Source organism: Euprymna scolopes, chromosome 23 (assembly GCF_053919585.1).
Source record: "Euprymna scolopes isolate OS-2025 chromosome 23, ASM5391958v1, whole genome shotgun sequence".
Taxonomy (NCBI): Eukaryota; Metazoa; Mollusca; class Cephalopoda; order Sepiida; family Sepiolidae; genus Euprymna; species Euprymna scolopes.
This window is the reverse complement of record NC_136504.1, coordinates 67,824,437-67,842,081: the sequence shown is the minus strand read 5'-3', so window position 1 is coordinate 67,842,081 and position 17,645 is coordinate 67,824,437. Positions and strand designations below refer to the sequence as shown.

General features: G+C 31.3%; 1 protein-coding gene across 1 annotated transcript in view; it reads right to left on the bottom strand.

Moving 5' to 3' along the window:
- Positions 1-17,645, bottom strand: part of LOC145245976 (EARP and GARP complex-interacting protein 1-like) — a 43,288-nt gene that overhangs the window by 21,980 nt on the left and 3,663 nt on the right. The window contains exons 2-5 of the mRNA XM_080107765.1: positions 15,859-15,942; positions 8,111-8,243; positions 5,644-5,791; positions 2,923-3,022 (exon numbers count right to left, since the gene is read on the bottom strand). Of these exons, the coding sequence (XP_079963891.1) occupies positions 2,923-3,022; positions 5,644-5,791; positions 8,111-8,243; positions 15,859-15,942 (465 nt within the window). The remainder of the gene's footprint in view (positions 1-2,922; positions 3,023-5,643; positions 5,792-8,110; positions 8,244-15,858; positions 15,943-17,645) is intronic.

The window sequence follows — 17,645 nt, the reverse complement described above, 5'->3', positions numbered from 1 at the left end:
TATATATATATATATATATATATATATATATATATATATATATATATATATATATATATATTAGAATACCCATGACTCAGTATATGTTATGGCTAGCTATTGAATAGTGAGTATATTAATTATGCTAAAAATATACACGTTTTTATTAAAAGAAATTACATTTGCGGAAAATTTAAATGCGAAAACCTTTAAAAGTTGTCATTTTAGAGGAAAATGTTAAGGTAGAAACCAAGTAAAAATTTACCAAAACTTCTATTTTCATATTTGTTTTTAAAAAAAAAGCTACATTATAAATAGTATTGGTCATCCGTACCTTAAAATTTGTCTGACGTCACTTCTGCTGAATGGCTTCGTAAACAAAGAAGTTCAACTCTTAACAAAAACCAGTATGGCATGAATCACTTATTACAAGTCAACGGTTATGACTTTAGCCTGTTTTTAACAGGCTAAAAAGTCTATTTTTTGCCTAATTTTCAAAGTATTAATAATTTGCAAGTAATTTGAATGTCTTTAAACTGCCAATTACAAAATCTAATGCATTAAAAAAGACTTAAAAATAGTTGAAATGGTAAAAAATGAAAACAGATACGTAGAAAAGGAAATGCTATTGCCTTTGGTAACAGTTATTTATTGTATGATTTTTTGTTAGGTTCTATTTATAAAAAAGTTAGATGTTATTATGTTCATAGTTAAGTAGATTCCTTTTTTTTTTCATTTATTTGTGGACTATTATCCTAATCGTTTTTATAGTTGTTGTTTAACGATGTTTTGGACAACTATTCCTCTGGCTTTCGTCAGGTTGTTAACCACGACGTGATAGGAATGTTGAATCTTCAACTGCATTCTCAGCAATTACTGCCTTCCATAGTTGTCGTCTCATCACATTTTGGCCAACTAATCCTCTGGCCGGCTTTGGGTAGGATTGAAACCACTATCTTCAGACAATGCTCATCTGGAACTGTAGTGATTCAACGTCTCTACCCATTGTGACATGGGCCCCAAAGGGCGATCAAGGTTTGATATTTTGGTGAGCATTGTCTGAAGATAGCGATTTCAATCCTACCCAAAGCCAGCCAGAGGATTAGTTAGTCAAAATGTGGCGAGACGACAACAACTATGGAAGGCAGTAATTACTGAAGATACAATTGAAGATTCTGCATTCCTATCACGTCACGGTTAACAACCTGATGAAGGCCAGGGGAATAGTTGGCCGAAACGTCGTGAAACAACAACTATAAAAAGATGAGGATAATAGTCTGCAAATAAATAAATAAAATATACAAATCATTCATCTCAAAAGAAATCCAATAATTAAATAATATATATGATTCGGTATAGATCCGACAATGGAAGATCAGATAACAAAAAAATTTCTTTTATTAACACAATTTCGATGACTGGACAAGCTCATCTGAGTTTTATGTATATATACACAAGTAATTTTAACATCTTTAAACTGTCAATTACAGAATATATAAAAGACCTTCAATAATTTAAATTGTAAAAATATTTGTTTTGTTTTTGTTTGAAAATGATTCCAACTTGCAATACAAAATACAATAAAATAATCGTAAATAAACAATTTGAGACACTAAAACGTGCACAGTTTTTATTATCTTCTGTTTTAATTAGAAATCTTAAAAAAGTAATAATAATACAGAAATGTAAGGGAAAAAATGAAATATGGAAATATTTTTAAAATGCCAATGTAAAAAAAAACAAAATGCTCTTACAGTTTTGTTTTTATTTATTTATACATGTGCATTGTAAACTGGAACCAGATTTATTTACACATGCACATCGTAAACCAAAAGTGGATGGTTGGTTTCAACTCTCAAGCAAGACGATTTGAGTTTTATAATGCATATATTTTAACAACTAAATTTATATATATATATATATATATATATATATATATATATATATATATATATATATAAATTTAGTTGTTAAAATTAAATTTATATATATATATATATATATATATATATATATATATATATAAATTTAGTTGTTAAAATTAAATTCTGAAAATTAAAATATAGACACATATGTTCAAGTTAAGAATTTATTGTTTGACAAAAGGAATATATAGAAGGGGTTATATTAATTTCCTTAATCCATGGATTTTCAATAATGGCTCATATCATCAGAGGAAATGAAATGCGGTTAGCAAAATGTTCAGCTGTGAAAATGCACGTATTTTGCTTTTCAGCACAATTATTGAAAATAGTTTTTGGGGTGGTGAATGATAGTTATATGAAAATAATTATTGGAAAAGGAAATTTCATACAACCTGGGCAGTCCATTATCGGAAGGAGTATAATGTCCTCCAGGGTTTTATTTCCAAATAGGCAGAGTATTGGTTCAGGGGAGAAGGCAGTAATCCCATATAACAAAGATGCGTGGTTGCTCCTTATTGATATTCTGAAAGGTATACGGGGCGGCCGTATTCGTTGGTGTGTTGAAAGCGTTTTGGTATATTTAATCCAGATTCTTTTTTGGTGTTGGCACAGTATATCAGATATTGGATGGATATACCAATCCATTGCATATATTCCCATGGGTGATGGAATTATATATGCATGTCTATATATATATTATATTGTCAAACAATAAATTCTTAACTCGAATATATGTGTCTATATTTTGATTTGCAGAATTTAATTTTAACAACTAAATTTATATATTGCTCTATTCTTAAATACTGAGCTTTCCTTTTTTGACTAGGATCACCCTGAAAGTATTACCTCTATCAGGATTTTTCATCGGATTTTTATCTGTGTCCTATCTCACTTATATAATATATATATATATGAAGTGGATGAACAAATGAATTCTTATGCAACGCAATGTAACAGTTCTGATTGTCTTAAGATAATTTTAACATTACAAAAAAAATGGTGTAAATAAAATCCTTACTTTTGCTGATGCAGATGCTACATTTAAATCCCAAAGTAAAATGTGGTTATCTGCAAGTCCGAGCAGTGTGCTTGCTTCTCCTGTTGGGTGCCACAATACACTGGAAGCACAATTAAAAGAGAAAACATTTCATAATTCATGATAGTAAACTAGAAAATAGTCTACCATTTTTTAATTTTAAATGAATATACACTTTATGTCAATACTTCTTGTTATTGTTTTTTGCTTCATAATAATAATAAAAACAACAACAACAATAATAATTTACTAATATCATACTGTTACGTAGCAAAGATATTTTAGTTTCCTTGTGATTGGCCAGTGTTATCCCTATTCACTCCTGCATTATCACAAACACGACACAACAGCATTAGCACTGTCAGTATTAAAATCAAGAGCAGTTGCATAAACTCTGTCTTCCTTCATAGTGCCGCCATATTGTATTAAGAAACTTTGTATGCTAATCTACTACCAAAACATACTTTGGACGTTCCAAAAGTAATGCCTCCTATTTTTTCATTCCATCTGAATGGATCAGAGGATATTGCAAATTGCATTATGATGACTGAACTTATGCATTCATGACCTGAAAGTTTCATCTCTCTGTTTCAGATATTAATGATGTGAAACTCTAAGAAAGCAACTCTTGTCATGGATATGCATCAGGAGTAGAGTTGCATTATTGAATTCGTCCATACAGAAAAAATTGAACCTATAAACATTCACCGGCACCTGTTGAACATTTACAGAACTGACGCAGTCGATGTCAGCACAGTTAAGAGATGGGTTCATCGATTTCAGAGTGCTGACAGAGATGTGAGTGACAAAGTACGTACCAGACTTTTATGACCGAGGCATCAAACGAGGCTGGCAAATGTGCATTGAGAATGGTTGTGGCTATGAAGAAAAATAAATTCTGGAGCACAAAAGGTTGCTCATTTTAATGGGACTACTTCCGTTTTTGTAGCTCTTCAATGTTTTAGTTTTTGAGTTAAAAATAAGAGACCTTACTTTTGGAATGACCCTGTATCAAGAAAACGACAACATTTGTTTTATAGTTCACAGATTTATTTTATATCACTTTGGCTAGAAACTTTGTGAACCATATTTGTTAATTAGCTGTCATGAAAGTATTCTCAATCTCCTTCTGGTATTCAGAGTGAAGGAAGTGACATGCGCCTTCAATTTATAGATTCACATTGGATGCTATTCTACAGAGCAAAAGAGGATAAATTCATTTCCCTTTTACTTTACATCACTTCTGGAAGAGTGACTATCTTTCTACTTCCTTATTATATATGGGGTTTCGTTTTAGAGGCGGCAAACTTTAAATTCACATAAATCATGGAAAAATATTTTTATCATACAAATCTGTGGTTCATTTCAAAGATTAATTTTTGGCATTTATCATTTAAATACATATGGTGAATGGGTGAAACATTGAGTAATTACGTTTTCCTTTTCCATTTTTAATTCACATTGATATGTGTATATACATATCAATGTGGGTATTTGGAAAAGGAAGCAACAGTGCAGATTTTATATGGAATTAATTGGTAAAAAACAGTGAAAAAAGTGCTAGATACGTTGGTAGAGCTACAATGTTTTTATTAATTCAACCTTGGGAGTATTTGCTTAAATTATTACAAGATTATTTCTATAGATGGGATAAACAAATTATCCAGCTGATGTCATCAGATAATTTAAGCCAATTTGGCTTAAATTATCTGATGACATGGGCTGGATAATTTAATTGAAATTTAGGTTGAAATAAACACACACACACACATAGAGAGAGAGATAAGTCAGCTGTAAGGTTACTGCTAAAATCTAATTTGGGCAGTAATATTTTCTCTTCTTCATTTCAAGCAAATAAATTTGTTAACTCCAAACGTGTTTTATATTTTTCTTTCTTGATTCAAAGCATTAACTGAATTTTCTTTCCTCAACATTCTCTTGGTTATTCAAACAACTTCAGTAACTTAACAAGTTATTGAACTTCAATATTAGTAGCCTAAGAAGTTGGCTGAAAAAAAAACTGACTTCAAACTAGAGGATGGGTTTTAAAGAGACTCAAATTCCTTCAAAGATTGCTAACTCCTAACTTCTGACATCAGCTTATTGAATATGTATTTGTTAAAAACTGAAAATAGCAAAATAAAAAGTGATGTTTTTTGTTATAAACTGCTATTCAACTATTGTAGATGTACATCAACACTATTTTATAAAAATTATAGATTAATAATATATTTTTATAAATTATTAATCAATAATATATTTTTATAAATTATTAATCAATAATATATTTTTATAAATTATTAATCAATAATATATTTTATATAAATTATAGATTAATAATATATTTTATATAAATTATAGATTAATAATATATTTTATATAAATTATAGATTAATAATATATTTTAGATAAATTATAGATAAATAATATATTTTATAAATTATAGATTAATATATTTTTATGCAAATTATAGATTAATAATATATTTTATATAAATTATAGATTAATAATATATTTTATATAAATTATAGATTAATATTATATTTTATATAAATTATAGATTAATAATATATTTTAGATAAATTATAGATAAATAATATATTTTATAAGTTATAGATTAATAATATATTTTACTAAAAAAATATAGATTAATAATATATTTTAGAAAACATTATTTTATAATAAATTTTATGAAAGTCTCACCATTTTATTTCTCCATAATCTGAAAAGTCAAGAGGGCACAACAACTGAAGTGGTTTGTGGCTGTTTGTGTGCTCCTCATTCATACTGTTATCAAAATCAGAAGGAAGTCTCCATATTGCAGCTCGTACTTCTGTGCGACTATCTACAGCTAAAAAGATAAGCAAAATGTAAAGTAAAAACAGCACACAGGTTAATTGAAAAAAGTTTGTTTTTTTCTCTAAAATTACAAAAATGAAAATAAAACAAATCACATTTTATATTTAAATAGGTAAGAAAAATGACCTTATCTTGCATAATCATTACAACCCCAAATCAATGTTAAATGATATTAATGAAATCATCATAAAAAAAACAGATTTATCTCCCTTACTCTTAGCATCATGTAATATTTATTTTGAAGGCAAAATGGGAAAATTAAAACAACTTAATTTCTATTTTGATTGTTATTTTAAGTATCTTTATTCGAAAATGATTTAGCAGTGTCCATATTTTATAATGTAAGCGATATGATAAGAACAAAAGAAAGTCTTTCTCTTGGTAATTGACGTGTTATAAATATTTTAAGTTGGTTAATTTTTATTGTCTTGTAATTATTAATTGACCGGACTCTTACAAAAAAAATAGTTCTTTTTTATGTTTAAATGTATAAATACCGTTGCTTGTAACAGTTATAAAGGTATTTAAAAAATTATTGTAAAACTATTCCGTCTATAAGAAAAACTGTTATTGTTTTGTTTTGTTTTTTATATCCATATGTGAACATTTTAGTTTTGTATGATGTAATCAAAAAAAAAATGTATAGTTTTGGCTATTTGGATTGTAAGCGAAAAAAAAAAAATAAAGATAACATCTATATTTTTGTCTGTAAAGAACAGTAATTGCTTTGTTTGCAATTCGACTTAATTAGAAGGATCGTGCATGCAGGTTTAATATGAGCATGAACTTCTAACATTGTGTAAAGATGACATTTTAAATAGTTATTATAAATCAAATTATTCTGGTAATAAATAATTTTAAGAAATAAGTATATCAGTATTTTTTATGAAAAAATACAATTGTTCATCTGAAATCAGACACAGATAAAACAAGCTTGAGCTGTTTAGGTCATAGACTAAAAAATGTCTCAATTCTAAAAATCTTCCTAATCAGAATAAATATATTTTAAAAGAAACTTGAACAAATTATACTTTTTTAGTGTAAAGGACATTTATTAAAAAAAAAATGGCTAGTTAGAATCAAATATCGATTTCAGATAAAATACTACTTCAAAAATCCGATTGACTTTTATTTGCATATTAGCATAGGTAAAACAAACATGACAAACATATATTGTAAAATATAAAAACTTTTACAAAAATGATTGGATTTAGCACAAATAACACAAAACAGGTTGATATGTAAGAAATTAAAACAAAAAAAATTATATTAATATGCAGATGGATATTATTTGATGACATATTTCTGAAATGAGATGAGATGGTATCGTAATTTGATGACCCCCAAGAAAATGACTACCTCCTCTAAATAAACCATTGCGTTATTTTCTTTTAATCAACCAAAATCAAATAAATATTCAGTTTGAACGTTATTTTCAACATTTATTTAATCAATGATATATTTCAGCCCACCTATGAAATCGTTAATAAAATTCAATCCTTTCTGATATCTGTAGAGGTAAACTTTTTTGTTAGCCAATCATGTAACCTCTTCCTTCTCTATTAGGCTCTTGAAAGGTTCACCTTTTGACAACCCTGTTTGAAGTCCAGGGAACTAGTGACGGGGTCTCTTTCAGGTTCGGTTTATCTGCTAACAAATAAAGTTAATTATTCCTGATAGAAGGTGAAATCATAGGTCTTTTCTGGTCAGCACTTTCTCAGGTAATAGGATTGAAGACTGAACTCAGGAGTATCTACTTGAAAGGCTTCTCCATTAGCACTTGTTAAATGTCATGTTGGATATAGATATGTGTTTGTTGAGGTATTTTCAGTGAAGATGGCAGGATCTGTCACTGTATTGCTAATTTGGTTTTAGGTTTGATTATTTTACCTCTGAATTTATCACCATTAGTTAAAAGACCACCTTGTTTTGAAGTGATCCTACCTTCCTTTCTCTTTTTATTATTATGTAACTTAAACATTGTTCATTTTCTTACTCTTTATATCAAGTGGCTTCATATCATGTCTGGAGTGACTTCCACAAAACAAAAAGAAATACCCCCATATTTGATACAAATAAACTTCAATCTCTGCTTGGCTTGTCTTTAACTCTAATTTTTAACTTCTAATGGAATTTTTCACTTTTCTGCTTATTCTAACCTCATGTGGAAAATTCTGTTTCTAACATTATTTTTGCCCACTCATATCTATATTGCTACCATGTACAGAACAGAGGAGAACTTGGTAAATACTAAAAAGAAGTCAAACAAAGAAAATAAGAAATGAAAGTAAAAATGAATAAAAAAACATACTTTTATTATAGCAGGTGGCCAGAATGTCCTTGTCCACTGTAGATGCACTGATGTTCCAAATTTCCCCATCACGATGGAGGAAAACATTTTTGTTGATTACGTTATTCTCATCATCAAAATCTATATGATGAATCTAAAATAAAAACTGAAAAAGATTAGAAAGCTGACAAGTGAAATCTACCTCATTTAAATATGAATTTTGTCTGTCCGTCATATGTTTGTAAGCCACAATTTTTAAAACATAAATACATTGAAGAATTTGTCTAATTTCGAAATATCAGATCTTAATTACTTTTAGAAATGGAGAATATTACATAATGGACATCCACCAAAGGGAAATATGCTTTATTTTTATTTAATTTACAACAATGACAATAATATAGTGCATGTTTGTGCTTCATATCTATAAAAAGGTGATACATTTTTCTTCTTTTTAATTATACCAATCATATTGTGGGGTCAGCCTTCATGCTTGACTTCCATAAAAATGAAGCACGTTTTACTTTTATTTTATTTATAGCAATAATATTGAGTGGTCTTTATTTGCGTTTAACTTCCATAAAAGGGAATTGTGTTTGACTTTATTTTATTTATAGCAATAAGATTATGGGGTTTGTGTTCATACTTGACTTCCATAAAAAGGAGATTTACTTTAATTTTATTTTTAGCAAGAATATTGGTGGATCTAAAAAGATATTTGAAAAATTTCATATAAACAGTCTGATAAATCCAAAGTAGCTGAGCAGCGGCTTGGTTCCCACCAGTTCTGGCAAATAGCAAACAGGATCTTGAACAGAAGCATGTGTTCTATCCCAACTATCATCAATGGATCTGAGGTGATCTCGTCAGCATCAGACAAGACCAGGCTATTTGCCAAGAACTTTGCAGCTAATTCTACCCTATGCGACAATGACCATCAACTCCCTGTATTTCCTCCTATAACAGACAACACGCTATGCAACATACAAATATCTGTGCGTGAGGTCGCCAAGCTAATCAAGAACCTTGATTCCAGTAAAGCAACTGGCTCTGACGGCATTTCAGTTATAGTGCTGAAAAAGCTCCAACCAGAACTTGCCCCCATACTTACAAAACTGTTTAAGCGTTGCCTTAAGGAGAAGTGCTTTCCAACACCCTGGAAATCCTCATCAGTATGCCCTGTATTTAAGAATTCAGGTGAAAAGTCATCTCCCTCTCAGTACAGACCAATAAGTCTCCTGTGTGTCATGAGTAAGTTGTTGGAATCCATATTAAATAAAGAAGTAGTCAACCACCTCAACAGAAATAATCTTCTTAGTGACATGCAATATGGTTTCCGCTCTACAAGATCTACAGCAGATGTGCTAACTGTTATATCACATAGGGTTAGTGAATCTTTTGACAAAGGTTTCCTTTCCAGGGTAATAGCTCTTGACATATCGAAGGCCTTCGATAAGGTATGGCATAAGGGCCTACTTTACAAGATTTCCAGCTACGGTATTACTGGAAATGTTTTCTCAATCATTAAATCATTTCTCTCTGATAGGTTCATAAGAGTAGTAGTTGATGGGCAGAAATCAGAGGCCCACAGTATTAATGCTGGAGTCCCCCAGGGGTCCATCCTGGGCCCAACTCTCTTCCTGATCTACATCAATGATTTCCCAAAACACATACTTAAATCATTCATTGACATCTATGCTGATGACACGACCATCTATGGCAACACATCAAAGGCTGTAAATGACAAAGTTCTCTCTAATTCTCTCTCCTCTGATCTTGAGCACGTGGTACAATGGGGGAAGAGGTGGCTGGGTACTTTTAATGCATCCAAAACCAAGCTTTTATCTTTACATCATCAACGCTCTGATCCCCATCTGGCATCAATTGAAATGGATGGCTCTCGTCTTGGGGAGACTCCATGTTTTGACAAGCTTCTGAGTTTGACCTTTACTTCTGATCTGAAATGGAGCACATACATCAAATCTGTTGCCAGGGATGCTGGGAAAATGGTGGATCCTTCTACCGCTCCAGAAGATATCTCACTACTGATGCAATTCTCTATCTGTATAAAAGCCAAGTACATCCAAAGATGGAGTACTGCTGCCACATCTGGGCAGGAGCTGCTAAAAACAGCTTATCCTGCCTTGACAGAGTACAAAATAGACTTTGTGGTTTAGTGGGGGATGCCCTTTTCTCTTCCCTGCAACCTCTCTCCCACAGAAGAGACGTTGCGAGCCTGTCTTTGTTTTATCATTATTTCCATGGCAGGTACTCGTCTGAGCTCCAATCCCTCATTCCCCCTCGCCAATCTTTCACGAGAAACACCCATCTGGCTGAAACTACTGTCAATAATTTTCCCCACTCTCTATCTGTGCCTAAATCTAAACGTAGATTCCATGAACAAGCTTCTTTCTTAGAACTGCACGCCAGTGGAACTCTCTGCCGCTTGCCTGTTTCCCACCTGACTACAACTTGGACGTCTTCAAGTCCAACATAAACAAACTCCTGACAAACCGCCCCCTTAAGTAAGACACTCTATCAAAACCTCCAATACTAATGATTACTACAATACTATCTCATTGATTACTGTACACGCAATAACCCTTATCCCTGAGTGGCCTTCGGGCCTTGATAAGTGGTGACCCCCATGTAAAAAAAAAGAAAAGATATTGCCCATCTGTGTTTCACAATATTTTAAACATAATTAATTCATTGTAGAATTTATCTCATTTCAAAATATCAGAGAATAATTAATAGTAAATAATAAATTTCCAACAAATAAAACAGATGCCATGACCAAAAATCGAAACTGAAAAGATTCTTAGTCTGAGGTTCTACCAACTGAGCTATTTGAACTTTTTTTTATAAATAGAGCTTAAAACATTATCTTAACAAAATAATTATCACTTTGGCATGATGCCATAGATTTATGATGTACATCATGTTTCAAAACATGAATTCAAAGCAACGCTAAAATATAAATGAGGAAACATTATCAATCATTATATTTCTGAATTTTTGAGATGAGGATTGATTATTCATATTATTTGGATTCATCAGACTTCTGTTCTTATTTTGAGTGCCATTTTCACAATGTTTAAGTTGATGTAACCTCTGACCTTTTTCAGGTGTATCTTGTCGAACTCAGGAATTTAGACGTAATTTTGAACAAAACCCTTTATTTACTTCACCGGTGTAGCATACTCTTATTCTGTTAGCCATGATACATCTGAAGAAGGTCAGAGGTTACATAGATCAAAACGTGAAAATGACAGTTCAGATGAGAACCAGTAGTCCAATGAATCCAAATAATACAAATTATCAATCATGTTGGAAATTATTTTAATAGTCCAAAACAATTTTGCTTTAAGTATGTATTCTATGTAGTTCTCTGACAATTATAAAATCCTCCCAGCCTAGCAAAAATATATGATCAGAGGGAACAAATATTTGCTAGCGTATATAAATTTCAATGTTTGTCTGTGTGTGTTCCCTATAGAAAGACAGGTTAAAGAATTTACATAAAAATTAAAAGTGTATTCAACTGTAAAATTTCCACAGAGGTTCTGAATTTCTAAGTGCCCTTCTAAGGTTCTTTTTCCTTAGGGGAACTATAGAATCCCTCTTAAAACTTCAAATATGTTCTAAGAGGGAAACAGTAACTCCCATTGTTTTCCCATCCTCACTCCCATCGGTTTTTTTTGGATGAGCAGATGTTTTGTAACTGCTTCACCCAAGGGACTGGCAGGAAAAGAAACCAGAAATTACTTTTCTGGAAATAATATCATATTCTTAATTTCTGCTTAACCGCTGTAGTAATCCTTTTGAACCTCGACAAGTCAATTATTCCCTCCCCTTGAATTGAGGCCTTTCATTATGTAACATACAAACACATAAACATACATGCAGACATCATATTTTATTCATATGGATTATCAGGAACAGCAAAAAGTTTAATATTTTGACCTCTACTTTATTTAGCATTTACAAATGACTAATAAATCTTATGCTAAAACTACAGAACACTGAGCTTAAATGATAAAGTGTTAACACTTTGAACTAACAATTTCCAGAGTTAAATGCTGTGAAAACTTGCTACTCCAACATCCAACTCAAGTCAGTCTCTGAAAACACAGGATTTTATATATTTAAACCGGAAACATTTATATATGAGGTGACAAGATCGTCAGCATATAATGAGAAGCAGCAGCCATTTTTTTCTTTTCTTCATTCTTTTAGTTTGCATCAAACACTATGGGCGGCACAAAAAAATTTAGGCATTTAATCACATGCCCTCATGTTAATTAGTCATCCAACCATCTTGTCGGATATCGCTCTCTTTAGGATCTTCGCAGTGTTTCTTGTTCGGCTTCTTGTTGCTCATTACCTCCATCATTCTCGGGATCTCCTCCAATCAAACTTATGTCAAGAAGATGTCTTGATACACCGTCCACCCCAATATTTATGTCCTAGTACTTTTACCTTTTGTCCATTTTATTTACACCTCCTCTCCAACTCATATAGATTCTGGCTTGTTAAATTTTTCTGCAAACATTCAAACTCTAGGATGTGGCCATTGGTACCTAAAGATCAACCTATGTGGTACTGTTTCCTTAAGCTGCTCAGATTTAGGTGTCATGCTGAACCAAAACATTGCTTCTGCAGGTGATATTCTCTCTCTCTTGGCAATGGGTTTTAGAGTTCTGTGGTTCCGTTCTATGATACTATATCTGCTTGGTCAATATACTGCTTGATATTCCACTTATCCAACATCCTCTGAAATATTGCCGAATGAAATGCTACCTCATTGTCCATCAGAACCTCTTCTACTGCTCCATGCTCCAAAAAAATATTTTCCAATTCTCTTACAATGATGTCTGCTGTTTCTGCTAGAATCTCTCAAATGACACACAATCTCCCTGGACCACAATCTACTACAAATAAGTATATTCCTCCTTTATAGTGTGTGATGTCAATAGACAACCACATCTAATTGGCGGCTACTTCCTCATAGTTTCTCCATAAACATCAATTGCATTTCTACAAGAGTGACACGCAATATATTTGGCGCTTATGTCAATGGATCATCAAATCTAAGGGAGATAACCAGCATAAACACAGCAAAAATAAGCATATTTTGCAAGATATAATTTGGGACGCTGAAATAATCAGTAGAACAATGAAAGAATGTTAAATGAAAAAGAAATAAAAAAGGCGGAGTTGTACAACCATCACCCCTGCGTAATTTCTATACTGATAGGTTTTTTGAAATTTTTTCACTGGATTATTATTGATTGGACACTAATTAATCAGATTATGAAAAAAATTGAAAAAAGAAAAATCATTTCAACATTTGAAAGGGGTGCTCACTTTTTAGTTACAACGTTCTGGTAAATCAGTCACCCATTTTTTTTCTCTCTCTAAACACAGTAGTGTCTTCGGACGATATGAAATGGTCCCATGTTGATGAAGCTATATATCGGGAGACGTACAATATGAAAATTGACAACGGGATGGAAAATTATGAAACATTTCTCCAGCATGTTAGTAAAATTAATAATACTTGAAAATTTAAAAAAAAAAAAACATGCTACATTAAATAAAAACACTAAAAACATATCCAGTTAGAAAAGTAACTTATATTGCCTTTGATAACATTTATTTGTTATATATTTGTTTTTTTGACAACTTTTTCGAATCTATGTGTACAGTAATACAAAACCCCAAAACTAAAGTTAAAAAACAAAACAAAAAACCCTCAAAACTTTAGTTTCATAAAAAACAATAAAAAAAAAAGTCATGTTCATTCTATCTTTTTTTTTTCTTTGAGAAACTAAAATATTTCTTACAAATGCGGTAGGCTCATGTTATTTTTGCTTTCTATGGTTTTGATATGCCCGCATTTTTATTGGTTACAAAATGGGTGACTGATTTACCAGAACGTTGAACTAAAAAATGAGCACCCCTTTCAAATATTGAAATAATTATTTTTTTCAATTTTTTTTTTTCATAATCTGGTTAATCAATAATAATCCAGTGAAAAAATAAAAAAAAAACTATCAGTATAGAAATTATGCAGGGGTTGATGGTTGTATAACTCCACCAAAAAAAAGATTGCACGATTACTGTAGCCGAGTTCCGGAAATTGCTGAAGCAGTTTACAAAAAGGAAATAAGTTAGCGAAGTTAATCAACAAACTTAAAAATATAACCATGTTAAGTAGCAAAATAAACTTATTGTTAACGTACACAAAACAAAAGTAAACAACCTGTTACAATGAAACTATGTTAATTAATCAACAACAAAAATTAACTAAACTTGTTAATTAATTAAGAAATTGTTGTCCAATTAGCCAAAGAAAAATGCTTTCCTTATTTAAGAGACCCCGCCCCCCAAAAAAATCCCGAACACTTTATCTTGTGCAGAATCTTTGAACGTTATTTTTTCCTACTTTAATCATAGACAGGAATGACTGATTACCTAAAATAAAGAAAAATAAATTTCTTATTTTTTAATTTTTTATTTTTGTTAAAAAAAAATTACATTGATGGTTTAAATACTTGAAAATTTACTTCAAAAAAAGTTTCTATTTTCGTTGTTTTGTGTACATTAATTATTATGCGCCTCAAATTATACCTTGCAAAATGAGACTACAGAATAGTAAAAAAAAAATTAAGTTAAATTTTAATCATTGATGGTTTAAATACTTCAAAATCTCCTTCCAAAAACTTTTAATCATCCTGACGCTGACTGATTACCTAAAATAAAAAAAAATAAAAAATTTCTTTTTTGTGTGTGCAATCATTTTTTTTTTTTTTCATTTAACATTCTTTCATTGTTCTACTGATTTTTTCAGCGTCCCAAATTATATCTTGCAAAATATGCTTATTTTTGCTGTGTTTATGCTGGTTATCTCCCTTAGAGTTGATGATTCGTTAACATAAGCGCCATATATTTATTTAGTTCTTGATAATTGAGAACTGGTCTGACTTTGTTTGTCGTGAGTTGTTTCACCACCATTATGGAAAGCACTCCCCATTTTTTACATCTTGATCCCAAGACAAGAATTTCTTCTGCAACTTCATTATCGAAGTTGACCCTTTGTTTTTCATTTAGCTTTGTATAATAATGACCAATGTTGTTCTTTAATGTTGGGACTTCTGAAGTTCACTTCCACTCAACAGTCCTCCACATATTTCCAATGTTACAGTGCTGATTCCTCTGCATGCAATCTTCTGTCCATCCACTGCTTGTATAGTACTTGTGCCTCTGCAGTCACTTGAAAGACCCAATAGAATTAACGTGGTAGTACAGCATTCACCACTAAATGGTTTCCTTATCCTTGGTTTTTGATCAACCTGTTTAGGTCCTCTTTTTAGTTCTTGTTTTACAATTGCTCCCACTTCCAGAGTCTGCGTGGCCGTGAGCACCATCGCAGTTTAAATTAGCTCAATAACTGGCAGCTCTTTCACACTCAGTAACTGCTGTAGTGCTATGGAAATATTTTCTGGGAAATCATTAACACTCCTGTCCTGTTTCCTCGAATCCTGTTAATTCTGCCAAGCTTTGTAATTAGTTGCAAATACATCGACTACCTCACCAGTTCACCACATCATCCTCTTCAGTTTTGAATAGGCAGAGAGGAAATTCAAATTCATACCATTTAGTCATTGAAAGTTTGTTTTGAGGATGATGATGGGGGGGGGTATTCATACTTTAATTTCATTTTAAAAAATAAAAGAAGGGAAAGCATTCCCAAAATAACATACTTGATTTTCAGCTCGTAGACTCTGAGTTCCAACCAAAAATCGGATATTTTCTGTCTCTGCAGTCTGAGCAGTGAGAGCTCTTGCCTAAATAATAAAGAAAATAGAAGTGTGATCAGAAAAATAACATAGTTACAGATGGAAATATATGCTAACACACCACATTATTGATAACACATAAAAAAATAATAAAGCGGTCCATCATAGTCAAGGGAAAGCTGAAAACTCTCTTTTCATTAGTTATTACACCTCGGTGTAGGGAAGGGCATCACTCATTTCCCGGGATTACTCCACTTACTCTGGAAATATTAGGCACCAAATACTACTTTTTTTTGTTGTTGTTGAGTTTTTGGCATCACTCAATCGAGGATTGAACCTTGGTCTTCTAGTCTTTTAGTAAACAGTAACCATTATGCCAAATGGACTGGTGATACGTAGTGAGATGTAGTACTTCTGTCCTTATTTACTATGATATATTCATTAGATTATGTCCATGATAAATTAACACTGCATGTATAAAAAGGAGAGAAATTAATTCCAGGTCCATTTAAATTACTGCGAAACTGCTATCATCTACAACAGTCCCATATGCACATTTGAACTAAAATTGAGCACTTATTTGAAGGAAAAATTTCCCAATATATCATACGATTTCATCAGATCACACTGACACAAATAAGAACAGAATGTAAGTTTTAAAATATTAAAAAACAACACACATATACTGTATTAATAAAAGGTGAATCGGCACAGCTTTATATACCATTATATATCTTAACTAGCAAGGCCACTTGGCGTTGCTCAGGACCGTATAAGACAATGAGAAAAATTTTGAACATACCTGTTATTCTTAGGATAGAGGAATTTTTGATGTCTATGTATCATTTGCAAAGGAATATTTTACCTACCCTAGGACGGGTATTACACAACGTATGTATGGAATAATTGTACCTTCATTGGACAGGAAATTTACAGCACCTATGTGAAAAAAAATTTCTTTACCTAGGGTGGGTTATGTACAACACATATTTAAAATTATTTAAATAAGTTTATGTTGTGCTAAATTTTTGGTATGTCACAGGTAAGAATGTGTTTGTTTTTACATCAGAGTGCTATAGTGAAGAAGCACCGGATTTTTTATATAAATGTTATACTACTCGAATATATTACATGATTTTCGATTTTGATAACTTATGTACATCACAGATAAGAATTTTTTTGTTTTTCATATGGGTACTTCACTGTATAAGTACCTTATTTCCTGGGTAGGATACTGTAGAAGTACCATTTTTCTAATTTAAAAATGAAAGAACTCGATAAATAATTTTCTGTTGTGCTAAATTATCTGTTCGTCTAGAGTAAGAATTTGTTTGTTATTTCATCTATTGCTATAGTGAAGAAGCACCTTATTTCTCATTTAAAAGTCATGCTATTCGATTATATAATGTGATTTTCGGTTTTAATGACTTATGCATGTCACAAGTAGGATTTGATTTGTTTTCCTTATGAGTACTATACTGCACAAGTACCTTATTTCTTGGGTAGGATAATGTGCAAGTACCTTATTTCTAATATATAGATGAAACTACTCGATGATTTTACATAATTTTCTGTTTTGCGAACTTTTCCGTATGTCAGAGGTGAGAGTTTGTTTGTTTTTATAATAGAGTGCTATATTAAAGAAGCACCTTATTTCTTATATAAATGTCATACTACTCGAATATATTATATAATTTTCAGTTCGGATTACTTTTATATACGCCACGAGTAAGATTTCCTTTGTTTTTCAT